Source organism: Pisolithus orientalis (assembly GCF_024613125.1).
Source record: "Pisolithus orientalis strain OTSU chromosome Unknown F5J12scaffold_13, whole genome shotgun sequence".
Taxonomy (NCBI): domain Eukaryota; kingdom Fungi; phylum Basidiomycota; class Agaricomycetes; order Boletales; family Pisolithaceae; genus Pisolithus; species Pisolithus orientalis.
This window is the reverse complement of record NW_026260794.1, coordinates 394,072-418,067: the sequence shown is the minus strand read 5'-3', so window position 1 is coordinate 418,067 and position 23,996 is coordinate 394,072. Positions and strand designations below refer to the sequence as shown.

The following is a 23,996-nucleotide window of genomic DNA, read 5'->3' as shown; positions in this document are numbered from 1 at the left end:
TGTTATAGCAAGAAAGGTGAGATACGTTAACTGAAAAGGGGGCAGGTAAGCAATATAATCCATATACTGCAGTACGTATCTCTACTGAATGATTTGATGGTACCATGCGCCCCACTGCCACGCGGTATCTCCAAATCTTGGTCTGTTATATCAAAATCTCGATTGTGGAGCTCCGGAATGTCCAGTTTAGGCTGGGAACGATTCGTATTTCGTTGTAGGGGGGAAGCCATCGGCGATAGCACCCCTGATAAGGTTTGGGGTGACGGACGGCGAACTGTTGGCCCCCTCGCGTATAAGTATTAGTTGCCATGAACAGGTAGAACCTATCCTCACCTTAGCTCTTGTCACTCGATTTACATGGTGCCGCTCACAGCCACAATGTCTCTTCCAACGCTCCAAAAGCTTGGCAACGCCTTTGATCCTGACATTGACGCGAAGGCTATCGCAAAAGCATGGTTTATCCAGTTTGTAGAAGCCATGGCCGACGCCACGGCTGTCGTCGACCTATTTGTCGACGAAGGTTTGTGGCGCGACATGTTGGCTTTCACCTGGGACTGCCACACCTACGAAGGAAGAAATACTATTAGAAAATTCCTCGCTGACCAATTACCGAAGTTCAATCCCTCTGCGTTCAGGTTTCACGATGAGCTAACAGGGTTTTATATGCCATATGAGGACCTCGTATGGATCCAGGCTTTCTTCGATTTCGACACTACAATCGGACACGCATCCGGGGTTTTTAGGCTTGTACCTTTGGCAGATGGCTCCTGGAAGGCACACACGGTATATACAGGTCTGGAGGGTCTCACGGGGTTCCCGGAGAAGATTGGTCCCTTAAGAAATCACGAAATGAACTGTGCACATTTCCTCGATATGGAACCCACAGCAATCATAATAGGCGGTGGTCACTCTGGTCTGATACTTGCTGCGCGTCTCAAAATACTCGGAATAGACGCGCTTGTGGTCGAACGGAACGAACGCGTGGGGGATAACTGGAGGAAGAGATACACATCTATTTTCTTGCATGAACCTTTCTGTGAGTAGAGTGAAGAGTTGTCGGGGATAACCACTTAATTTGGCCACAGGGTGCGACCACCTTCCCTACTTTCCGTACGTTGTGTCTATATACTTCGGTATTCACAAGGAGTAGCTCATGTTTCTGTCCGATAGGTTCCCTCCTTCGTCGCCGGTTTTCACGCCGGGATTGCAATTCGCAGACTGGCTGGATTGCTATGCTCGATCACTGGATCTGAATGTATGGACATCTGCCAGGGTACGCGCTGTCGAACCTAGCACAAGGGGGAAGAGGTGGACGGTCAAAATTGTCTGTGGGGACGGATCGGAACGCCAGTTCAACGTGAAACATGTTGTGTTTGCAACAGGTTTATTTGGCGGTGCTCCCAAGCTCCCGGATGTCCCTCACCGAGTAAGTGGCACTTTCTCCGCCCCCTTGAATGCAAAGTAAGAGGTAACCGGTATTGGTGCAAAGGAGGTGTTCGATGGCGTGGTATTGCACTCGAGTCAGTATAAAACTGCCGCCGATTATATCGGAAAGAAAGTTGCCGTTGTTGGCTCGGGTCCATCGGGTACCATGCACTCTCATCCATGCAGCACCTGCTAACGCGATGCGGATAGCCCACGGGATCTGTTTGGACTTCGTCGATCACGGCATTGGTCAGACTATTACAATTTGTCCCCGAATTGTTTTCCAACATTTTTACTCCAGATGTCACAATGGTACAGAGGGGTTCGATCTACGTTATGTCAGCAAAGAATGGAATTCCCAGATATTTCGGTAGGAAGTAGTTACCCTGGCCGTGCGGTATATCTGATGAAAGCAACCCCGTGAAGGACTTTATGTCAAAGAGGGCCTTCCCGTCGACGTCGCCGATCGTATCACTCTGTCATACCCAAATAAGTTTGGAAAGCTATTACATCAGCGGATGACAAGGGAGATTGCAGAACTCGACAAGTACAGCTATCCTCACCCATTACCCTTTGTGTCGGCTAAAAACTCCCAGGGATCTCCTTGAAGGGCTCCGCAAAGTTGGATTTAAGCTCAATTCTGGAGAAGACGACGCGGGGGCGCTCGGCCTTGTATGGTCTAGGGCAGGAGGATTTTGCATCGGTGAGCGTGATGGACGGACCCAGTCGGGTAGGACTGCTTACTGGGTTTGGTAGACTTTGGGGCCTCACAGAAGATTATTGATGGGCAAATCAAGTTGAAAAGCGACGGCAATATTGTTAGATTCACGTCGACAGGGCTACTCTTTGAAGATGGTTCAACCCTTGGTGCCGATGTGGTTATTTTTGCCACCGGGTAGGCATGTGCCTGTTCTCATTGGTCGTTTGATCTACAAATTTGTCCACTTAGGTATGCAGATGCCAGAGATTCCATTCTCGAGCTACTGCCGACCCACTTGCACGATTCTGTGCAGCCGGTCTGGGGTCTTGATGAAGAGGGCGAACTAAATTCGGCGGGGCGCGAGCTTGGCAGACGGGGTCCAGACGGTGAAAAGTTAGCTGGACTGTGGGCGTTAATGGGTAACGTATCGCTAAGTCGCATCTACTCCAAGTTTATTGCCTTGCGTGAGTGCTTCATAAGTTCGGGGCATGTGGAACATGGATTGGAGCGACTGATTCGGCTGGTTCAGAAATCAAGGCGCACGAAGAAGGGGTTTTTGGTGGAAGATACTAGTTGCCCTTCAGCTCTTTTCTTGGATCGGGTCACGGTAGAAAGACTCGGGTGGTTGTGATCGGGAAATCCGTGACCGACCGATTACTATCCAGCTACCATGGGACCTGCGATCGAAGAAACGTGACGCAGCCACGCGGCCGCCAGCTGTTGTCGAGAATGCACGATACAAGGGAGGAAACCACTTAGGTTTATGTCTCGAACAACTCATTACTAGTAGTACGAAGTCTCTCACATGCAGAAAAGAATGAAGAAACGACGAGATAATACCTTCAATCTAATTTGGAAGTGTTGTTGAGAAGCGCAATAACGTCCTTTGCATGCAACTTGGCTGATTCCTCACAAATAAGCGCCCCAAGCCTTCTCATCTGCACTGAGATATCCGCAGCTGTACACGTCCGAATCAAACGCCCAACGGCCCAAATATCGACCTCTTCTCCGTGGTCATCTCGAAAGATAGCTGGCGAGTGGTGTTCCCGTTCTCTCGCAAATGGCAGAGCCTGTGTCGGTGGGACGGCAGCATCGTCCCAACCGATCAGTATCCATTTCGATCGATCATCGATCGTGCGAATAATATTGGGCCACCGAATGTCGCGGTGATACAGTGGAATGTGATGCAAAGCCTGCAGGGGATGAGATTATGCGTAAGGAGTTCGTAAATACCTTACGACGAGTACATCCAGAACGCAAACCAGACATTCACGTAATTCGTTCTCGGTGCCTGGCTCTTGGGGAGTTCCACGTGGAACTAAGACTACAGCGTCCGTTTGCGCGCGGACAAGCATATCAGTATTAGGGATCGACTTGTCCTTGAGGATTCCGTAAATTTTTTCGAGGTGGTTGACCTTCTCTTCAGCGTCTTTGCGCCGGTAGATCTTCACGACCTCCGTGGGATTGAACATGACGGTGGATTCCGTTCTGTGGATCACATCACTTCCAAGTAATCTTGTATTTAAAATGAAAATCCTACTCCGGCAGCACTGCAAAATCATCAACAGGAGATGACACGAGGTTTCCCAGGAGGAGGAGAACCGATGAAAGGTTGATGAGATGTCGTATGTTGGCAATACGATCCCTTGTGTACTTCAAATCGACGGTGATTACATCATGGAGTCGTATCTTGTTTTCGGGGGCTCGAGGTGCAATAATGGTAGTAAGGGTCATTTCAGTTCCACGATAATAGTAGCCTGCGCAGGCGGTTGGGATAAGTGCATAACTAAATGTATGCGGAACACTTACCAAACATATAGGGGACAGAACCATATGTCCACTGGAACTTCTTGATCAGTTCCACACGAGGGTCATCCTTGCCGTGTGGGGCCCGTTCCTCGCCCCGAAACAGACATACATGATTCACAAGGAAACCGAACTTGGGGAAGTTGCTGATTTCCGTCGGAGAGTGACGAATAGCTCGGCCTCCCGGCACTAGAAGTGCGATGACGTTACAGATGTTGTTGTCCCAGAATGGGACGAAGGAATACTCTGGTCCACAATTGGGTGCAGATTGATCAACCGCAAAATAGAGAGCAGAGAACCGTGGGTCGAACTCCGCGACTTTGAATAATTCGCCGACATGATCCTCACTACAAAAGTCGTAGCCACGTTCAGAGGTGAGAGCTGCATACATGCGGTCTGAGAGCGGTATTTTCTCGGACTCCGCTAATGGCATTTCAACCAATTCACGAAGTTGCTCAACTGGTGGAAAATCCGTCTTGTGTCGATTCGTCGTTCATGCGTCAAGAAGATCGACGTGCATAACTATATGACACATGAGAAATATGCAGTTCGAAGGTATGTGGGGGATTGACTTACCTTGGGGTCGCTTTGTGAGCAAGACGATAACTTGCAAGTGCTCATACAACCTGGTGGACGATATTTCCAGAGAGGGAGGTAACATATAAGTCTTCGTTTCGAAAAACTTGTCGTCTATAGAGCCAAGCACATTCCGGAAATTGCGAGGTGTCCGGCGACGCCAATTAGTGATAGGACTGGCAAGCTAAATAAATGTGAGTAGTGGAAGATAACTGGAATGTGAACTGACTTGCCTCATATGCCTCGGCTATGACTGGTTCATCGACATCGCCCGCGGCAACAGCGTGATCAAGCAACGCGCGGACTTCCCCCCAGTGTGGGATGTCATCAGTAAGTTCAATTTCACCGATCTGGTACACGTCGGGCAATGTTCGCAGAACTAAAAGACGTGGGATTTGGGGCATGGCGTTGTGAGTGGTAGTTCTGGTGCAAGTGTGGTGGTGGCTCCTATGAGGATGTTCGCATACTAATAGGAGCAAGATCGTCGGGGGAAGCGCCCCTCATACTTGCCTTTCTTTCTCGCATGATTCAATTTGATACCGTCCCCTTCCCTGTGTAAGGCTTCATATAGGCTACATATTATCAGTGAATGAGATCTGTTGCTGAGAGAGCGAGGGAAATAAAGCTATATTGGTTTCAAGGGGTTTCAATGCGTGCATAGCCACTCGGTATTTCCCGTCACTAAGTGCATGCTGTATAGCAGACCAACTGGCACCAATCTGGGCTCCATTCTCTATGCATACCATGTATGATTCAAGTGTAGGTGTGAGTGCTAAACGTCTGTTAATCAGTCATCTGTGTACTCGTAAAACCCTTTCCCACTCTTCTTCCCCAGCCATTGCGCATCGACCATCCGCTCGAGCAACACAGAAGGCCGGTATTTGGAGTCAGAAGTGCCAGTGTAGAGTGTTTTCTGTATGGCAAGGCACGTGTCGAGGCCAATGCTAACTTAGGGGTTAGTAAGGTGACAGATGTGTGAAGGCACCACCCACAAGTCAGCTAGAAAGACAGAAAGGGATGAGACGAGCAATACACTTAGACTACAATTTACTTGCCAAGCTGCAGGGGACCCATAGGATGGTTCATGCCCAACCTGAACGTTTTGTCGATATCGTCCCGGGTTGCCACACCCTGGTACAGAAGAGAGTGGAAACTGGAGTCAAACGATAGCAGATTTTTGAGGCGATGATACCTTCTCTAAGCACATAATGGCTTCGTTTATGAAGGGCATCAAAAGCGCATTTGAGACGAAGCCAGGGACATCTTGTGACGTCGTAACCTCTGATCAAATCAATAAGATTCCTCTACAAATATACCTATAAAATAGAAGTACCCTTTCCGCACGCCTCTGCGAACGCACGTGCACGAGCAAGAGTTTCAGGCGTTGTTTGCACCGCGGAAATGAGTTCGACGAGTTTCTGAGTGCGAAGCTCGACCAGTAAGAGGACGGGTTGACTTAGCAACACTTACCATCACCGGTACCGGGTTGAAGAAATGCAAACCTGGGGGTATATGCCTCATGCTCCAGCCATTGATTAATGCTTAGGGTGGACTTACCGACAACACGTCCAGTTGCAGCTTGGCCTTCTGCAGATGCCGGACTTACCCCCTCCGGTACGACTGAGGCAGCGATCTTAGTTACACTTATAGACGATGTGTTCGTCGCCAGGATGGCGTCCGGTCCAAGTTTCTCGGAGAAGCTCCGGAAGACAGTCTTCTTGAGGTCCAAATTCTCGGAAACAGCCTCGATAACCATATCCACATCATACATCTCGTCAAGAGCGTCGACGACGCGCACGCGGTCGCGCGCTTCCTGGGCCTCGTTCGATTGGATTCTACCCTTTGCAACATCCTTTGAAAGTAGCTTGTCCATGAGAGCGAGACCTCTGGCCACCTGGTCCTTAGACTTGTCGTGAAGGAGCACCGGAACCTTTGCCCTCAGCGCTGACACAAAGGCAATCCCAGTGCCCATTTGTCCTGCACCGAGGACGCCAAGTAGCTTGACACCATGAGCAATGGACATGATTGCAGGGGGAATCAAGCGTTGTAATATCACGTGTGACGAACGACCCCGTCGGCGCCTACGGCCCGTCAAACTACATTTGATGCCTAATATGGTGGTTACTCGGAACTCGCTATTCAACAAACCGCTAGCCGTTGTGGTTCGACGACGCACAGATCATTTTATGCTACCAGCAGCACGCCGTAACCGGTGGCCGAAGGTTTGTAGCACCAGCTCAACGTATTTGCAAAAACTCGTTTACGCCTTATGACTAGTGTATCACCTATCTACATTCAAGGTGCGTTTTACGGCTTGTCAAAGTCTTCTTTCATCCAACTTCACAGCCTGTTGGTCAGAAGAGGTTTCCACATGTGGTCAGCCTCGCTAACGTCATTGACTTTTTTGGTCGCCGGAAATTGCACACGGGAACAATGTTGAGCGATGAACCTCGGTGCTGCAATACTGGTGGGGCGAAGTGCCCATATGACCCAGGCCGCTTGCAGGATATCAAAGTGTGTCTGACGAACTCTCTCTGGAGTAATGATAGGTTTGTATGAAGCGGCTGTGTCATCTTCAAATCATAGATAGCTGTGCTGGTCAAGCAGAATCTACGAGAAAAAGGTTGGTACTGGGCAGGTAAGCAGTGTGATCCGTGTTTAAAGTATCTCCCGCTGGCAACTTACGATCATTTGACGATACCATGTGCTGCACTGCCGTGTTGCATCTCCTGACCTTAACAAGTCCGTTATCAGGATACTTTCGTTGTGGAGCTTCGAGTGCCCAATCTGATAGTGTCAAAAGACTACGTCGCTCAACAGACTTGTTGATCAGGCATTGCCACTGGGGGATGTTATAGCTCGATTGTGGACTGGCTATCCTGAGTGGAACGACACAGCTCCTTGGATTTGGGCTAAAGATGAAGCGGGTGGGCGTATAAATGCTAGCTTACATGGTCAGGTGGGACTTGTCCTAACGGTAAGTTTACCTTTGCTCCTCTACTGACACTGCTAATTTCTATTATCAATAATCATAAGTGCTACGTACAAGTGCAGAGTTGTTGCAACTTTATTGGCGATGTCATCCTTTTGGTGTGTACCATCCTTACAGGAGCGAATCGGACCTTCTGGTCCCACGTTAGCACCTTTTTGAAAGGGCTTGTGATTACTACCGATGTGGGGATGGTTGTGTTTCTACTGATGGCTTCTACCATGTGTTCTCTACCGTGATCCACGCAAGTGACGCAACGTCCCCAAAAATGGATACATTGGAGTTTCAACCATTCGCATGCGGTTTAGAGGCTCTCTGCCTTATGTAATTCTGCCCTTGTGCCAGAATGCACCCGCGGTGGCGAGGCCTATCGCGTGCTACTATTGCTTGCGGTGTCGCGGACCCGCCATGGATTTGCCATTAATTGTGTGAGAAAACTCAAACAAGGACGTCGTAGGAAAGCGATTGTCAAGCTTCAAGCACGAAAAGGGCTCCGTAATGTACACGACAATCGGCGGATGTGAGAAGTCAATTGGAACTCTGTACTCAGGGATGAGAGTACTTGATCATGCTGATGCTGAGATTGATTACTAGCAACGGTATAACTACCGCCCTGCTGGCCATGGGAAGTAGCGCGGGCAACTTTAGTCCAGATCTGGAAAGTACTTTTGTTTTGTGAGTTTTTTTTCCCGGTCTGACTTCGCTTGCTCATTTCCATTTCGGGGAGACGAACGATGGGGAACGACCACACCGCTGAGGCCAGCAAGACAGCGGTTAACGTTAAGCTACGAAAGGGGCTCCGTGATGTACACGACAATCAGAAGGAGCCGGTCGGAGACTCAGCACTCAGGCCCAGGGGTGAGAGTACTCATCAGATGCTGACAACGGTAGAATCACTGCCATGCTGGCCATGGGAAGACTATCCGGTGGCTATATCATAAACCAGGTTAAGTTCCATTCTATCCAGACCCCCCGCGACATCCAGCATGGTTGAAACTGCTCAAGCCCGTGTCACACTCCTGCCAACCCTCCAAAGACTAGGAAGCACCGTCGACCCTAACATCGACGCGCTAGCGATCGCTAAGGCCTGGTTCGCTTCATTTGTCGCTGCCATCTCCTCAAAGGATGCAACCGCAGTCGTCGACTTGTTCGTCAATGACGCCTTCTGGCGCGATACGTTAGCCCTTACCTGGGACTACCACACCTACGAGGGAAGAGATAGAGTGAAAAAGTTCCTTGCCGACCAGTTGCCAAAGTTCAACCTTGCCGCTTTCAAATTGCACGAAGATCTCGTCGGTCTTCAGACTCCCTTTGAGGATCTGGCATGGATACAGGGTTATTTTACTTTTGATACCACGGTGGGACACGCGTCAGGGATTTTCCGAGTCGTTCCATTGGCAAACGGGTTGTGGAAGGGTCACACCGTATACACTAATCTCGAGGACCTAAAGGACTTCCCAGAGAAGATCGGTCCTCTTAGGAATTCGGAAGCGAACCACGGGAAGTGGGCCGAAGCAAGGAAGAGAGAACAAGAATACCTCGACGAGGAACCTAGTGTGATCGTCGTAGGCGGTGGTCAAAGCGGACTAGAGGTCGCTGCGCGTCTCAAGGTGTTGGGCGTCAAGGCATTGGTCATCGAACGAAACGAACGCGTCGGTGACAACTGGAGGAAACGATATGCAACGCTTTGCCTGCACGATCCAGTGTGTGAGTGACCGGTGACCACTTCTGTCGATGCCTTAGTAAACTCGGTCACAGGGTATGATCATATGCCCTATTTGCCGTACGTCATGAGTATGGTGGAGATATCTGGATGAACGGATGATCTTCGCTTCAGGTTCCCTCCTACTTGGCCTGTTTTCACTCCAGCATTGAAACTGGCAGATTGGCTAGAATCCTACGCTCACGCTCTCGAACTCAACGTATGGACATCTGCTAAGGTTATGTCCATCGAGCCGGGTACGAATGGAAAAAAGTGGTCAGTCAAATTGGTCCGCGGAGACAAAAGAGGGCGTGTCTTCGAGGTGAACCATGTCGTCTTTGCTCTCGGGTTTAGTAGCGATACTGTCGGGACGCCAGATATTCCCGGTCAAGTACGTGATACTCAGCCGAGATTTGTTCAACTCATTGGGTTATCGCACGAACGCAGGACGAGTTCAAGGGCCAGGTATTACACGCGAGCAAGTATAAACTAGCCACAGACCATCTTGGCAAAGAGGTTGTGGTGGTTGGCGCATGTACATCAGGTACTTATGGCAGTGCACCTGCCAACGCAATGTACTGATGTCATGATCGTGCATAGCCCATGATATTTGTTCAGACTTCGTCGACCATGATGTTGGTGAGCACTATCCATGTACTTCCTTTTTTCTCATCTTCGTCTCGGTGCTTTTCAGATGTCACGATGGTTCAGAGAAGCTCGACTTACGTCATGTCCACAAAGTATGGCGTACCGATGCTTCTGGGTGGTAAGTACACTATCCTACACAAACATCTGTCAGTCATAAAACAGTGAAGCACTGTACGGCGAGAACGGACCTTCCACGGACCTTGCCGACCGCATGAACTCTTCATTCCCAAATGCGATTGTCAAGCTTTTGCATCAACGTGTAACCCCGATGATCGCCGAAGCGGACAGGTGCGCTGATGATTCACCAGAATCACTCTGGTGTTTCCTGCTAATGTATGAAAAATAGGGACATACTGGATGGCCTCCGCAAGGTCGGGTTCAAGCTCAATATGGGTGAAGATGGATCTGGGCTACTTCAACTCATTTGGAAGAAAATTGGAGGCTATTACCTTGGTAAGCATCACATAGCGGCCTTTTACAGAGCGTGTTCGACTGTGATTAGATGTTGGGGCTTCTCAGAAGATCATTGATGGAAAGATTAAGCTGAAGGCCGACGGACACATTTCCCGGTTCACATCGACCGGTCTCCTCTTCGAAGACGGTTCGACCTTGAATGCAGACGTCGTAATCTTCGCTACAGGGTACGTCTTACCCCCATTTCTTGAAACGTTGCGACGTGAACAACCACACAGTTACCGGGACGCACGCGAAGCCTACCTGCAGCTGCTACCAACCTATCTCCATAGCGCCGTCCAGCCTATATGGGGTATCGACGAAGAAGGTGAACTCAACTCCGTGTCACGCGAGATCGGTGGACGGGGGCCAGATGCCAACAAGGTGGCCGGTCTGTGGTCGCTGATGGGTAACCTTGCAATGTGTCGGTTCTTTTCAAAGCATGTTGCACTTCGTGAGTTGCTTTTGATTTCTGTTGTGGTAAATGTGCATGATAGATTGCTTATTGCGCGGGCTTAGAAATCAAGGCTTACGAGGAGGGAATTTTCGGTGAACGGTATTAGTAGGAGATTTGTACAATTGTTGCTTTCCACGGCAAAGCATACGGTGTAAGTATGCCAAATGTATTTATGTAGCTATGCAAACTCGATAGTCAATCAGGCTATTTCCAGCAAGTCATAAGCCACCAACCGTTATCAAATCGTCCTGCCTTGTAGCCCAACCATCGCTCCTGCGAGGGCATCATAGAAAATACCCGCATCCAACCCTCGCAATCACCGCTGGGAAGGAGCCTGCATTGCCATCGACGTTCATGGTTATAAAGTCCGGATCCCCAAATGTGGTCTGTGCTGGTCCATGTCCGCGGGGCAAATTGATTCCTACTCATCTTCCAGGTCGACATCTTCTACGGGTCGGAACTATGTTCGCTCCTGCCAACATAAACCTGCTTCCTCGGCCGTTCATGGCAATCTCTGGTACAACATGACATTGTGACTGCAGTACCTCTCTCGGTTCGACGGTTCCCCTTATTTAGACGGAATACCACGTGAGAGAGGGTTTAGAAACTGCGCCTTTGTCTGGAGGTAGACCTCGCGGTCTTGATTGGGCGATAGATGCTGGAGTCGTATACCTCAATGTTCCGCAGTGCTTCCGCCGCTTTGAGCTTTGGTAAATTCATACATGGTGTTACACCGCGGCAAGGTCAGTTGGATGTCGGATAGCTAATTGCTGACGGTATAAAGGTAGGAGTTTCTGACCGTCTACCACGGATACGCAGGAATATCTTTGCATGAATGGGGTAAATGGTAAAGAATGGCTGGCCAGGGCACAGCTCCCAGTTGTTGTCGAATATGCACGATGCGGGGTGTGAACAAATTCTCGAACAACTCGCACTATTAGTAGCACGAAGTTTCTCTCACATGCAGATATTCCAACCTGGAAGTGAGGAAACGAAACGAAACGAAAAAATACCTTCAATCCAATACGGAGGTGTTGCTGAGAAGCAAAAGACCGTCCTTTTCATGCAACTTGGCAGATTCCGGAGGTACACTTGACAAGCCCAGCGACGTCCTTAGTCAGTCCATGCAAGGACGGCGTAACGCGATCAGCGACATAGACGAGGAGACCCTCATCAACATACAGTCCTTACGGAGCTACTTTCACCAGAGATCCCGCACGATCAGTGCACTACTCACCACCTCGGAATCTTGGTGTTCATCTGAGGAGTAGAAAATGAGGAAACGGGTCATAATAGTCTGATCGTCACCATAATCGGCACAGTTCAAACTGATATCGTGGGCTATCCGCGTCATGCTAAACTCAATCGTTGCAATGAAAGTAATGTTGCGAATACTCGATGGATACGATATAGCTGCGGTAACTTTCCCTCCATCGCAATCGGTGTCGATATTTTATTGATTCGGTTGCAATACCTGCCCGTCAATACAGCTACCGTTTGACAGGGGATGTGGCTTATAACCACTCTTCAAATTCAAGCGTCCGCCAGCGCATTAAATAGCATACAGAAGGTAAAAGGCGGTGTGTAGTGATCCCTATGTCGCCAACCCTCGACTCCGACAGCCCATCGAGTACAGCTCCTCTGGCTTGGATAATTTTCAGCTCAACTCTCGGAAAACTTTGGTGGAGCTGTTGAATCGAGAGAAGCACCGACAGTCGTGATGACACGGTGGAGCAAATTGAAGACAGTTGACATGAAACTAACCCGCTCTGCGGACGCGGAACGCTATTGGAAGTCCGGGCTTTAGGATATCGATGACAAGGTCGAGTTAAAGACCGCGATTCTCGACGAAAAGCACTTGGTTATCAGAGGTGTGTAGCCACTGACGCTGTCAGGTACTTCATACATCATTAGCAACTTCGATGACGGGACAATACGAAGTGCCATGACCCGACACCACAACGGCAGGAGGCAGGCAGTGTAAACGCAGGGAACAGATTCATTTGCACTGTGACGAGTATTTGGTCAGCAGGCGAACACGGACAGGCGGAAGTTGGCATCAGCGTTGCACGCGGGAGAGGTGGACACTTGCGCGAGGAAGGGTGTGGTGAAGCATTGGGCAAGTAAAAGAATATTGTCCTTGTCTTGATCGTAGGAGCGAGGTCGGGAGGCACGAATACCGCGTCGTTGATGCCAATCTGTAGCGAGTTTAACGCCCACGACGGAGTAGGTCATACGAACTCGAGATCTCATCATGTAGTGTGGCAGACCCCCGACAGAGATCCTCGTTTTGCTGGTACTTCAAGTTGTAGAACGGCAAGACGCGCAGTTGCATCTCACTACAGTCGCCTCAGGTTCACGAATGGATATCCTTTTCATTTCTGGGTCACGTCTAGGACCACTTCGAATATAATCAAGGGACTGGAGTCGCAAATCGACATCGAGTGAGTAGCATGTTGGTCCGTTCAATTCTGCACTTCTGTCCAATCTCCGCGGACAAAGCAGCCTGAGCTGCACGACATTTCATCCTCACTCGTCTTCGTGGAGATCGGCACCCCGTTCCATGCTACTTTGCGTCTGTCGAGGTTATGACAAGCTGGCTGGTACTGGCCAGAGTTCCCCCAGGGTGCACAGGTTTTGATCACATAATCAAATCAAGTACGAAAATTTAATCCCACGCCGCAACTCTTCGCACGGTTCACTTCCAGAGAGCGACACGTTTCTGGCCAGCAGAACTTCCCCCGGACTCGCGAAGCAAGAGCAGTACTGACCGAGTGCTGTCCATGACCGTGCTTGAATAACAAGGAAGAACAACTTCACAGCGTCCAAATTACTGCTCGAGCTCAGAAAGCGAAGGTCGAGCAACTCGTCGAACCATTGTATAATCACCCATCACAACGATTTATTGCTACAAGTTTTCGAGCTGGCGGTCCACGCTGCGGAATTTTTAAAGCCGCGCACCATGCAACTTGACTATAAGGTGTGTCACGTAACTGGAGAAGCCTGGTGCTGTATTCTACGACCCCGTGGACGACGAAGAGGCCACTCTATCCCCATGTGTAGGAGTTCACAACTTCCCATCGACATCGAAGCCCATTCTTTGGATTGCGACTTTTGGGTTGCTCGATATTGTTACCGCCAGTGCGACATATGGCTACATGCACTCGTACACTTGAAATCGAATTAGAAGAAATATAAATGAAAAAAGTGGTAGAGGCTAAGGGTGTTAGCTGTAGCCAGGATGTCCGTCCTTCATCGTACGACACTGATCCCCTTGCAACCACTACCCAGAGGTCTAGTCGATTTTCCGTGCAGATTGAACATGGCGCGTAGGGAAGGATGGCACGGAAAGCGTCCGGGTTGGCAATTGTCTCTGAAAATGCCAGGCATTTAATGAGAGACACAGTCGAGCCCAACCTAGCCTGGACTGTGGCTGTCTACGAAAGGTAAATTATCAGCGCTGATCTCCGCGGTATGACACCATTCTCAATCATGCAAGTGTCACGTTCCGAGAATGATGTGGTATGCAGGTTTTCCTTGTGTTTCCGAGTGGCAAAATGACGCTCCATGAGTCGTCTGTTCGGGAGAGGACGGGTCCATCAAACAACCTGGTGACCGATCCCCCCAACATACACGCGCGCCGAAGTCAATGAATGACCAACAGAAGAGGTGACAGAAGAGGCGTTCTCTTCGTGACAAGTCTGGGTAGCCTTGCACTTACTCGGCAGCTGGCACTGACCGAGAGCAAATGGCCATTGGTCATCAGCTGCGGCTACGCAATCCGAAGCCTTGGGACCTGCTTGCGGGGGATGAATTCTATATTAAACTCAAACAGGTTGGAGCGTTGCCCCATTTCAAGCACTCGTCGGATGCTGTATGCATTACCAGGACGAGCGACAAGCGGTGTGGGGGCTCTTAAGCATTCACTACCGGTGAGCACTTTGGTATCCGATGGGAAACTCACCAGTTTCCTTTGGCTTTATAAGGTTGTCAGCGCGAAGCAGACACCACTCATGCACGTGTCCTGACTGTGCTGTATGTAAGGTCCACACGGAGGTCTTCCCGAGTCTATCTGAGGGCCTCTAAGAAAACATGATGTGACCCTGGTCTCGTTTACATCGACAGTACATCCATGATGCAGAGCTGCGACCATATCGCAACACACTTGGTCGCAGCCCATGCGGCGATAAGAGGCTAATGAGGGTAACAGTTCTTCCCGAGAAGACACGATGTACCGTACCAGAATCCTTCGAGTTGCGGAGATGACCTAGCTTCTTATGATGTTGTGTTACCCCCCCATATAAGTAAGGCCTTCATCAAGTTTCAAGCTATCCTCGCACCCTATATTTTCGCCCCACGCCACTCAACAACGGAATATGCCTGCAGTTGCAACACCTCTTAGGTCCCTTCCCACCCTTCAGAAACTTGGAAGCACGGTCGACCGCAACCTCAATGCTCAAGCCGTTGCTAAAGAATGGTTCCTGGGCTTTGCAGATGCTATGAGTTGTGGAAATTATATACGGATTGCAAGTCTACTTGTCGAGGATGCCTTCTGGCGTGATATGCTTGCGCCTCACCTGGGACTTCCACACGTATGAGGGAAGTGATGCCATTCAACAGTTTATTGCAGATCAAATGCCGAAATTTAAACCCTTCGCATTCAAGATTCGCAATGACCTTATACGGTTACATGTACCCTACGAGGACATCGTATGTATTCAAGCATTCTTCGACTTCGAGACCACTGTGGGGCACGCATCGGGTATTTTCCGACTTGTCCCGATGGCGGATGGTTCGTGGAAGGCGCATACGGTGTTCACGAACCTCGAGGATCTTAGGGGATTCCCTGAGAAGATTGGAGCGCTAAGAGATAACGAACCGTACCATAAAAAGTGGATTGAATCAAGGGAAAGAGAGCGTGAATTCCTCGATGAGGAACCAGGTGTTGTTATTATAGGGGGTGGGCAGAGCGGGTTGACTGTTGCCGCACGCCTGAAGGCGCTCGGTATCAACGCTCTCGTAGTCGAACGAAATAAACGTATTGGCGACAATTGGAGGAACAGGTACGCAGTTCTTTGTGTGCACGACACTGTGTGTAAGTGAACGGCGATACCTCAACACTTTTGCTACCGCTGAAGTTAACCTAGGGTATGACCATCTCCCTTACATGCCGTAGGTCCCTTTCGCCTGCTATCGCTGAGCAAATCTTGATTTCCTCAGATTCCCTTCTTTGTGGCCTATTTATCCGCCTGCAGCCAAACTCGGGGATTGGCTCGAGACCTACGCTCATTCTCTTGAACTAAACGTGTGGACGTCTGCCGAGGTGGTCTCGGTCGATCCGGGTACGCAGGGAAAGAAGTGGTCTGTCAAGGTAGTCCGCTGCGATGGAAGGGAACGTGTCTTCCATGTAAATCACGTCGTGCTCGCTATGGGCTTTGGAAGTGGCCTGCCCAACATACCCAACATTCCTTGTCAAGTAAGTTGTAGCCAAGGCTAGATGCGACCGCTGCTTACGAATGTCATAAGGACGAGTTTAAGGGGCAGATTTTACACTCGAGTCAACACAAGCGGGCAACGGACCACCTAGGGAAGAAGGTCGTAGTCATTGGTGCATGCACATCAGGTACACCAACCACGTGCAGTTTCGGTGATTGCTAACATGCAACGCACAGCTCATGACATCTGTGCTGACTACGTTGACCATGGTGTCGGTGGGTTTTGTCCAAATCTTCCTTCAACCAATAGTTTGAGCATCTGCTGTCAGACGTCACGATGGTCCAGCGAAGTTCAACCTACGTAATGTCAGCGAAAGAGGGGATTCCAAGATTGACGGGTGGTAAGGCTTAGATCGTGTGCCTAAGACATTTTCTGTCCTTGATTATGTCTCTACGAAGGGCTTTATCTCGAGAATGGCCCTCCTACAGACATCGCCGATCGCATAAACGCGTCATTCCCAAACTTCCTCCTTAAACTCGTGCACCAACGGGTGGTGAAAGGTTTGGCTGAGGCCGACAGGTGCGTTTACACACGACGGAATTGGCATATCATCTTTTGTAAATGTCTATGTAGGGACACCTTGGATGGTCTCCGCAAGGTGGGATTCAAGCTGAACATGGGAGAAGATGATTCCGGACCAGTTCAGTTCATTTGGAAGAGGGGTGGAGGTTACTACTTTGGTACGTCTTGCTCGTGGTTTTCCTTCCAAGAACTCTCGATTGCTAACCAAGCACGAAAAGACGTCGGGGCATCGCAGAAGATCATCGATGGGGAAATCAAACTCAAAAGCAACGGCAGTATTACCAGGTTCACACCGAACGGACTGCTATTTGAGGATGGCTCAACCCTTGATGCGGAAGTAGTTATCTTGGCCACTGGGTGAGTGGACGCCAATACTTCTGACGCCGCCTAACTGAGTATGCCAAATAGCTACGCGGATGGGCGTACTGCATACCTGCGGTTGTTGCCAGGTCACTTGCATGATGCGGTCCAACCTATTTGGGGTCTCGACGATGAAGGAGAATTGTACTCCGTAGCGCGTGAAGTGGGAGGACGGGGGCCTCAGGCCCAGAAAGTCGCTGGGCTATGGGCAATGTTAGGCAATTTGGCCATGTGTCGATTCCACTCCAAGCACGTCGCGCTGCGTGAGTACCGAGTTTTGGCTCAGCTGACGTTTTTTTGTCGAACTGATATGGTTGGTCATAGAAATCAAGGCTTACGAGGAAGGTATATTTGGCGAACGGTACTAAGATGCTGGCCTTCTCCTTGATCATGAGTCACTCCAGAGTAATATTCGTCGGAGGTCTGCATCGTGAATATTGGTCGTATGTTCTATCAAAAGTTTTCCTCCTCGAATCTTCAACTTGATAGAAGATAGTCATTCGTCCGGACATCAGAATTATTAAACAGGATGCGGACCCTAGGTTGAATCCTTTCTTCAACTTTTAGCAGCCATGCTGCTTGCTACTTTTCGCTGAATCGCGTACCTAGCACTGGCCTTGTCACTGCCTGCAGTATACAACGGTGAAAAAGCGACTTCATTAACTCCCAAGTTAAGTTTTCACTTGTTCAACGATCACGTGTTTCCAGCTCGTGAGGAACATCGTAGTGAAGGGTGACTAGGACAACAAAGTACAAGTCACCAGTGGCATCACGGTTATAAAAGTGATGACCATGATTGTCATCACTGTCATAAAGGTGCAATTATCGAGCCAGAAAGCTCCGCACACTCCAATGAGGTAAGAATATATGCTCAAAAGATTCCAGAACGATGGCATTCCCAACAAAATGGAAATAGCTGTGAGCCTGAGTTTGCTTGTACGCATCTCCTATGGTCATTATTTTTTCAAGAGAGCGTGATAGATATCAGCAACAAGTACAGGGGAGAAAGGGTGGCACCCTTACCCTGACAACCTGAGGCTGGACGGTGTTCAAAAACCAAGCGGCCCCAAGGTAACTTGCAAGAGACAGAGCAGATAACAAGCCACCACTCAAGAAGCACTTCCGTTGAAATGCTGTTCCCGGGGTCTGGGGTTCCGGCCAAAACAGGAGAACTATAAGGGACGATCTGCATTTGCGTAGGTGTGAGTACAGGAAGACAGATGGGAAACATCACGGTGCAGGACATACAAAGTGATACCAAGAATACTAGGCCTTACAAGTGACATATGGTGCATCACCTCGCGTTTAAGATTACGCCACTCAGTTTCGTCCACTTGCTCTGCAGCTTGAACAAATCTCTGGAAAGAAGGTATGCCCATTAAGACGATGGACAGGTCTGAATACGAGGTTGGATAAATCGTAAATCATAAAATTGCAGAGAATGAATGCACAACGTACAGCGGCGGACATGCTGAGGGTTGGTAGAATCTTCAGACTCAATGCTCGAATTCAGGAGGGGTATGTCGGAATGTTCCCCTGTACGCTTTTCTTGCATTGCAGTGGATACAGGATTCTGCATGGACACGCTAAGTATTGTGAATGCGAGCCCGACTGTAAATATTGAAAGTACCTGAAACAGATACGCCACACGAAAGTCCGCGTCAAGTCGATAGGGGTAACCTGCCGCATTTCGTACATAAGCCAGAAGCACGTGACCTGGCAGCTAAAGAAAGGTCACTGGTGAACGGTCACGTGTTTAGGCTCGTGTATAAAACCCCGTAGTTTGCGCTTGTTTATACCGTGTTGGTTGCCTTCACAACCATGTCATTAATTAAGTGAGTACGGCAGGCTACCCCTGTCGACGCATACTAACGCGGGCGCTCTCGTGCAGCGCGTCTATCGAGGTAGGTCAGCGATAAATTCATTTGCTCCACAACGCCGAATTCATCTGTTCAGAGGAATTCACTTTATTTCGTGGAGGGAATGGGGCGGGCCACTGTCATGTCCGAGAAGGACATTGAGGCAGCCCCCGACACGCCCTTCGTGAATCCAAGTGAAAGTACCCCTCAGCGTTTTCTGCGTGGTGCGATTCTATCTTCCTGATGATCTACGCTGTAACCAACCGCGTGTCTAGGCTTGTCCTTCGTCATCATCGGCGCACCTTCACTTGGAAGATTTTTTCAGATCTTAGAGGATGAAGATAAAACGGAGTGGAACGCTCTCAAACAGAGGTTGATCACCCGCGCGATGCGCGTTGTTAATTGCACCACTGTCTTGAATGCGTATGTTCGACATCCTGATCTATATCCTTAACTTACACCTACACAAATGCAGAATGCTTATTCTGTCCGGATTCGGAAAACTCGAGTCCCCAAGAGTGGTGCTTGTATTGTTTTGCCTCATGGTTGCTGTTTCATGTGCTCTGTTGTGTGTTATGGGTAGCATTAGCTTCGCTATGGTTCTTGAGTCTGCCCAGCGGTTGCAGCCTCAAATCGTTACAGTAAGCATGCTATATTTACCTTATTATTGTTGCTGATCATGTTGCTGATAACTGATAATTGTAGGAGATCCATACGCGCACTTTCAAGCTTTTGGCTGTCGCCGGGTTCATGGGGTCGCCGATGTTCGTGTGGTTAGTGTCCGTGGTAGAGTCACTCCTTACTGGGGAGAGTGGGTATGCCTCACTTGGTGGCGAAGCCTTCATACGGGTGCTGATGATGATGCACCTATTGATGCTGACTGTGGCCGCATATGCTTATGTGTGGAAGCTCGCCGAGTTAAAGTCAGTCCACTAGTCTCGCTGTACCATAATGATAGACTTGACACGGTGTAGTAATGGCTTGCAAACCGTCAACGACGGTTCGGTACTCAGTGGTGACTCCTGTCGATACCTTATTTAATTCCACTGCAGGGTCCGATCATATGTGTACCCTACAGTACATTGGCTAGAATTCTATAATCGATCACTCAAACTTAACGTATGGACAGTCTACTTCTGGAGGTTATGGGTGCCGAGCTGGGCAAGTTGAGGACAGGAAGTTGTCAGTCAAGGGGGCCCTCGAGGACGGAGGGGTGGGTTGCATCTTTTCGAAGCGAACCATATTGTGTTCGCCCAGTGTTCGCCCTTGCCTCCAACATACCGTCAGGATGCCAAATATTCCCGCTCAGGCGTGTAATTCACGGTTGAGATTGTTCAGCTTATTGGGCTGACAGCATCTTTGGCCGGCACGAACGCAGGACGACTCAGACTAGTTCAAAGGCCAGGTGTTACACGCATTGAAGGTTTCAGCTAGTCACTGGACCGCCATGGCTGAGTGGATGATAGTGTACCTATCATGCGGGCTTATTGCTGTTATCAGAGATTGAGGAAGGGGGACGGTATTTTGTAAAATCCTTGCGTTCCAATCTTCAGTGCGAAGCATATGTATATACCGTTCTATAGTTCAAGCAAGGGGGAGGCTAGCTCCCGTCGATATATACCGATTAGTAAAGTCATGACAAACGATGTGCGCAGCGACAGCATAGGTGATGTATGTATATGTAAACCCAGTAACCGTCAAGATATCCGTTCCTCGTGCCATGGTGCAGCCTCAACCCTATGTATCCCGGTTGTAAACCAACAACTGATCGCCAAATCGTAAAAGGAGGGGAAAAAAGAAAAGAAAATCGTTGCGTAATCTCCCGTTCGTTTACCTGCCTTCTACTTTGGCCATCGCTTCCCCGAGGGTATCATAGAAAGCATCGGCACCCAACATGGCCACAACACCAGCGTTTTCGAACATCTCGCGAATATTAGGGCGGAGATGCGTGACGAACAAGCGGATTCCGCGGCTCTGCAACACTAACGAGTGAGTACTGGACAGAACAATTGGAAGCATGACGGACGCTTGCCTTGTAGTTCTCGAGCAATTCATGGAAGATTTGTACTGCCCTATACATGTGTATATAAATCCGATTAGCGATGATGAGGCGGTTTACATAAATGAACGTGACGCACGAAGCATCGCAAGTCTCGACGTCTGCCATGTGGAAGACAAGGACTCGAGGGGCCTGTCTCCGAGGTTCATCTGAGGGATGAGCTGGTTCCACGCCGTACAACTCGAATCGGCGCAGGCGAACTGTGGGAGTTGGAACGGAACGCACGGTCAAAATTAATATTACTTTTCGATGAAAGACCAAGACTTGCCTTTAAGTTGAGAGGTGTTCGCTTGTGGAAGGGAAGGTGTGAGTAGTGAATTGGACAAGCACAATGTATGAACTCGCGCACCAAAATCAAGGCTTTCTCGGATCCGCACGATGAGTGCTCCAGGAACGTCTTCCGCCTCCGGATTGTCCGTCACCGGTCTCCACTGATCCGTTCCAGGAATCCGGCCCTAAGACCCAAACAGTTCAGGCAAAGCAGATGTGGCGTGCGGGAGAAAGAAAACATACGAGGATGGTCATGCGGGTCTTGGAGGAACGACGGATGACGAGTAACAGGGATATAATCAAGCTGACGACTAGGCCAATCTCGATGTTCCAGATGACCGAAAGGAAGAACGTGATGAACATCATCGCGAGATCTGTCCAGGCTCCGATGCTGGAGAGCGCAATCATACCATATAAGCACTTTTGGAAGGAAGCAGGAGTAGAAGACATGGACAAACTTGTAATAGTAAATTAGGTCGTGTGGCAACTCCGAGAAGAGCGTTACCACGAAGAGACAAATACTACACGAGGAGAGTCAGCACATCTTAACCGCATAGCACCATCGCCAAACATTCATACATCGACGCAAGGACGCATTTCGGAAGGAAATACAACGCAGGCAAGAGGAAGAACGTCGCAAGGAGAACGACTGGCGGCTGCGAATAACGAAGAGAGTTGTGACCTCGCACCGATCTCGCCATTGATCCGAGTCCTGAGACATATGTACAAGTAAACTGATTGTCCGAAGAGTAGAGTCCATACCGAGGACAAACCTGACGATCGAGCCAAAAGCTGGTAAGGTACCAGGGACGAATGAACCGAAGAGATTGGCGGCACCAAGAGCGACCAGCTCCCGGTTAGGACTAATCGGGTATCCGTAGCGGTCGCCGCTCTGTTTAGCAGCCACGATACTATCCAGGTACCCCAAAATGGTAATCAGGCTAGAAAAATATAATAAGCTGCCGAGTATTGCGAAGGTCATCATGAAGATCCCTACATAGCAATGGATGTCGTTCCCCGAATGAAAGGATGTGTGGATTTCCGCAGAGGGAACTTGAAGAAATAAGAGCCAGTCTGAACGGACACGTCGCCGAGGATGGCGACTCCCTCTTCGTCCCACCGCAACTGCTTGGAAAGGACTTATGTATCCACCACGTTAGCCAAAATCATCCTGCAAGATCATTGAAGAAAAAAACGTACCGGTTGCCAAAACGACGGCAATGAGGACTTCAGGAAGACGATAAATCCACCACGTATTTTTGAAGTAATTTTTGAATGCGCGGAAGAATATCAAGGCTGCCAACATGCCGAAGCTGACAATGGTTGTCAGTTTATGGGCATCTGACCATATGTATTCCATCAGGAAGATGATCTTGTCCAGCGTTGACTCTGGCTGAAGTGTGTTTTCCAGGGCTGTTAGCCCAAACATGGGAACCAGTTGCTCGCTGTGCGACGATCAGGACGACGATATATGGTAAACAAGCGAGATGACTTACACGGCAATTACCAAAGCAATTGCAGTGACGAACCCTCGGAGGAGAGCACGGCTGAGAACGACATCGAGAAAGCCGAGACGGAAAAACCCTAGAAAAGAAGCGAACAATCCAACCTAGACACATATTATCAACACGAGATTGTCCTCGTCGAAAGTGGACATGGTATACCTGTAGCCCTATTGCGGTGGCGACCGAGACGCCTATGTGATCCGGATCCTCGTTGGGGTTATTGTGGCGGTATTCCGTAACCGCCTGTCCTACAAGCAAGGACAGAGCGGCTTCGGGTGCCACGTTCAGCTGACGTGATCCGCCAAGTAAGCTGTACATGAGTGGGGGTATGGACGCAGCAAACTGGCACGCGACGGCGGTTCAGAAGGGAATAGGACATGCCGTAGGACAGACGTACCAGCCCAGCAGTGGGGGTAAGTTTTGCGAGGGATGTTCCATAACTGACTGAGAGCGGTATTAACATCGCTGCGATGGACATGCCGGCGAGCAAGTCCCCTCCGAGACTGGAATGAGTGAAATGAGGGGACGGACACAGCGCGCACGAAAGAGACACGCACTAGGACAGCGAATAGTCGGGTATCCAAGCTGTGGACGGGACATAGTATCTTACTCTTCTTGCAAACTTGGAGTTGCGCTTGGACGACGATGGGAGGGTGTCTGGATAGCATGACCATGACGTGACGTAGTAGAGTGTGGAGATGGAGACATACTAGTAGTTTCCGAGAGGTCAGTCGTTTCTCGTGCCGTAGCGCGCAGGACCAGCCTCGATGTCTGACTCCGGGTGGTTGACGAGGGGAGTGGTTTCGTCGTCGCGAAGGGCAACCATGCCCGACAAGGATACAAAGGAGGATGAGGTGGACAGACCAAGGGAACCGCCGACTCGTGTCCTCATGCTCGTCACTCATCTTAACTTTGCATGGACTGTTGCGCCGACTGCGAACCACGAACAGAGCTCTCGATCAGCCAATCGGAATCACACCCCGCGATCACGTGAGACGGTCAATTCCGCCGCCCGAACGCCGCCTCGAATCGAGCGTGGAATGGAGCTCACCGCAGGACTTTAATGTTGCGGTACTTATGTTATCTTGGAACATCACGCGGACGCCCCGTCAGAACATACACTATTGCGTGCGATAAGGCGATAAGTGACTCGGATTCCAGCCAGGAAG

At 49.7% G+C, this 23,996-nt stretch overlaps 8 protein-coding genes across 8 annotated transcripts; 4 read left to right on the top strand and 4 right to left on the bottom strand.

Moving 5' to 3' along the window:
* Window positions 1-378: 378 nt before the first annotated feature.
* On the top strand, window positions 379-2,698 carry F5J12DRAFT_782649 (FAD/NAD(P)-binding domain-containing protein; the record flags this gene model as incomplete). The annotated part of the gene is made up of 11 exons (XM_051742745.1): window positions 379-1,036; window positions 1,086-1,110; window positions 1,171-1,426; window positions 1,469-1,586; window positions 1,612-1,674; window positions 1,727-1,795; window positions 1,852-1,972; window positions 2,022-2,128; window positions 2,182-2,320; window positions 2,375-2,589; window positions 2,655-2,698. 11 exons carry the CDS (start codon window positions 379-381, stop codon window positions 2,696-2,698), a joined length of 1,815 nt encoding a protein of 604 aa, XP_051600215.1.
* A 68-nt stretch (window positions 2,699-2,766) lies between these two features.
* F5J12DRAFT_83485 (uncharacterized protein) lies at window positions 2,767-4,671 on the bottom strand. The gene is made up of 5 exons (XM_051745880.1): window positions 4,508-4,671; window positions 3,935-4,453; window positions 3,666-3,882; window positions 3,364-3,613; window positions 2,767-3,318 (listed from the first exon to the last, which is right to left on the bottom strand). The coding sequence occupies exons 2-5, from the start codon at window positions 4,362-4,364 to the stop codon at window positions 2,968-2,970; spliced, it is 1,248 nt and encodes a 415-aa protein (XP_051600214.1). The 5' UTR covers window positions 4,365-4,453; window positions 4,508-4,671; the 3' UTR covers window positions 2,767-2,967.
* Window positions 4,672-5,148: 477 nt separating this feature from the next.
* Window positions 5,149-6,563, bottom strand: F5J12DRAFT_829419 (3-hydroxyacyl-CoA dehydrogenase). Its single transcript, XM_051745666.1, has 7 exons — window positions 6,065-6,563; window positions 5,978-6,009; window positions 5,841-5,925; window positions 5,700-5,788; window positions 5,563-5,638; window positions 5,500-5,506; window positions 5,149-5,451 (listed from the first exon to the last, which is right to left on the bottom strand). Exons 1-7 carry the CDS (start codon window positions 6,528-6,530, stop codon window positions 5,295-5,297), a joined length of 912 nt encoding a protein of 303 aa, XP_051600213.1. The 5' UTR covers window positions 6,531-6,563; the 3' UTR covers window positions 5,149-5,294.
* A 1,919-nt stretch (window positions 6,564-8,482) lies between these two features.
* F5J12DRAFT_720423 (FAD/NAD(P)-binding domain-containing protein) lies at window positions 8,483-10,862 on the top strand (the record flags this gene model as incomplete). Its single annotated transcript, XM_051741239.1, has 11 exons — window positions 8,483-9,203; window positions 9,255-9,279; window positions 9,334-9,589; window positions 9,646-9,742; window positions 9,799-9,837; window positions 9,893-9,961; window positions 10,014-10,134; window positions 10,193-10,299; window positions 10,349-10,487; window positions 10,539-10,753; window positions 10,819-10,862. The coding sequence occupies 11 exons, from the start codon at window positions 8,483-8,485 to the stop codon at window positions 10,860-10,862; spliced, it is 1,833 nt and encodes a 610-aa protein (XP_051600212.1).
* A 4,235-nt stretch (window positions 10,863-15,097) lies between these two features.
* On the top strand, window positions 15,098-17,825 carry F5J12DRAFT_829374 (FAD/NAD(P)-binding domain-containing protein). The gene is made up of 12 exons (XM_051745665.1): window positions 15,098-15,294; window positions 15,356-15,851; window positions 15,904-15,928; window positions 15,977-16,232; window positions 16,283-16,379; window positions 16,429-16,467; window positions 16,521-16,592; window positions 16,651-16,771; window positions 16,826-16,932; window positions 16,993-17,131; window positions 17,183-17,397; window positions 17,459-17,825. The coding sequence occupies exons 1-12, from the start codon at window positions 15,133-15,135 to the stop codon at window positions 17,500-17,502; spliced, it is 1,773 nt and encodes a 590-aa protein (XP_051600211.1). The 5' UTR covers window positions 15,098-15,132; the 3' UTR covers window positions 17,503-17,825.
* F5J12DRAFT_829368 (uncharacterized protein) lies at window positions 17,800-18,405 on the bottom strand. The gene is made up of 3 exons (XM_051745664.1): window positions 18,383-18,405; window positions 18,158-18,320; window positions 17,800-18,081 (listed from the first exon to the last, which is right to left on the bottom strand). The coding sequence occupies exon 3, from the start codon at window positions 18,076-18,078 to the stop codon at window positions 17,872-17,874; it is 207 nt and encodes a 68-aa protein (XP_051600210.1). The 5' UTR covers window positions 18,079-18,081; window positions 18,158-18,320; window positions 18,383-18,405; the 3' UTR covers window positions 17,800-17,871.
* A 540-nt stretch (window positions 18,406-18,945) lies between these two features.
* On the top strand, window positions 18,946-20,079 carry F5J12DRAFT_829367 (uncharacterized protein). The gene is made up of 6 exons (XM_051745663.1): window positions 18,946-18,969; window positions 19,026-19,038; window positions 19,091-19,217; window positions 19,269-19,416; window positions 19,469-19,634; window positions 19,699-20,079. The coding sequence occupies exons 1-6, from the start codon at window positions 18,956-18,958 to the stop codon at window positions 19,927-19,929; spliced, it is 699 nt and encodes a 232-aa protein (XP_051600209.1). The 5' UTR covers window positions 18,946-18,955; the 3' UTR covers window positions 19,930-20,079.
* Window positions 20,080-20,528: 449 nt separating this feature from the next.
* F5J12DRAFT_829359 (sulfate transporter family-domain-containing protein) lies at window positions 20,529-23,966 on the bottom strand. The gene is made up of 15 exons (XM_051745662.1): window positions 23,587-23,966; window positions 23,538-23,564; window positions 23,385-23,484; window positions 23,225-23,330; window positions 22,987-23,169; window positions 22,819-22,931; window positions 22,523-22,767; window positions 22,320-22,461; window positions 22,096-22,263; window positions 21,956-22,034; window positions 21,566-21,742; window positions 21,321-21,507; window positions 21,132-21,252; window positions 21,026-21,065; window positions 20,529-20,967 (listed from the first exon to the last, which is right to left on the bottom strand). Exons 1-15 carry the CDS (start codon window positions 23,717-23,719, stop codon window positions 20,824-20,826), a joined length of 1,965 nt encoding a protein of 654 aa, XP_051600208.1. The 5' UTR covers window positions 23,720-23,966; the 3' UTR covers window positions 20,529-20,823.
* Window positions 23,967-23,996: the final 30 nt, after the last annotated feature.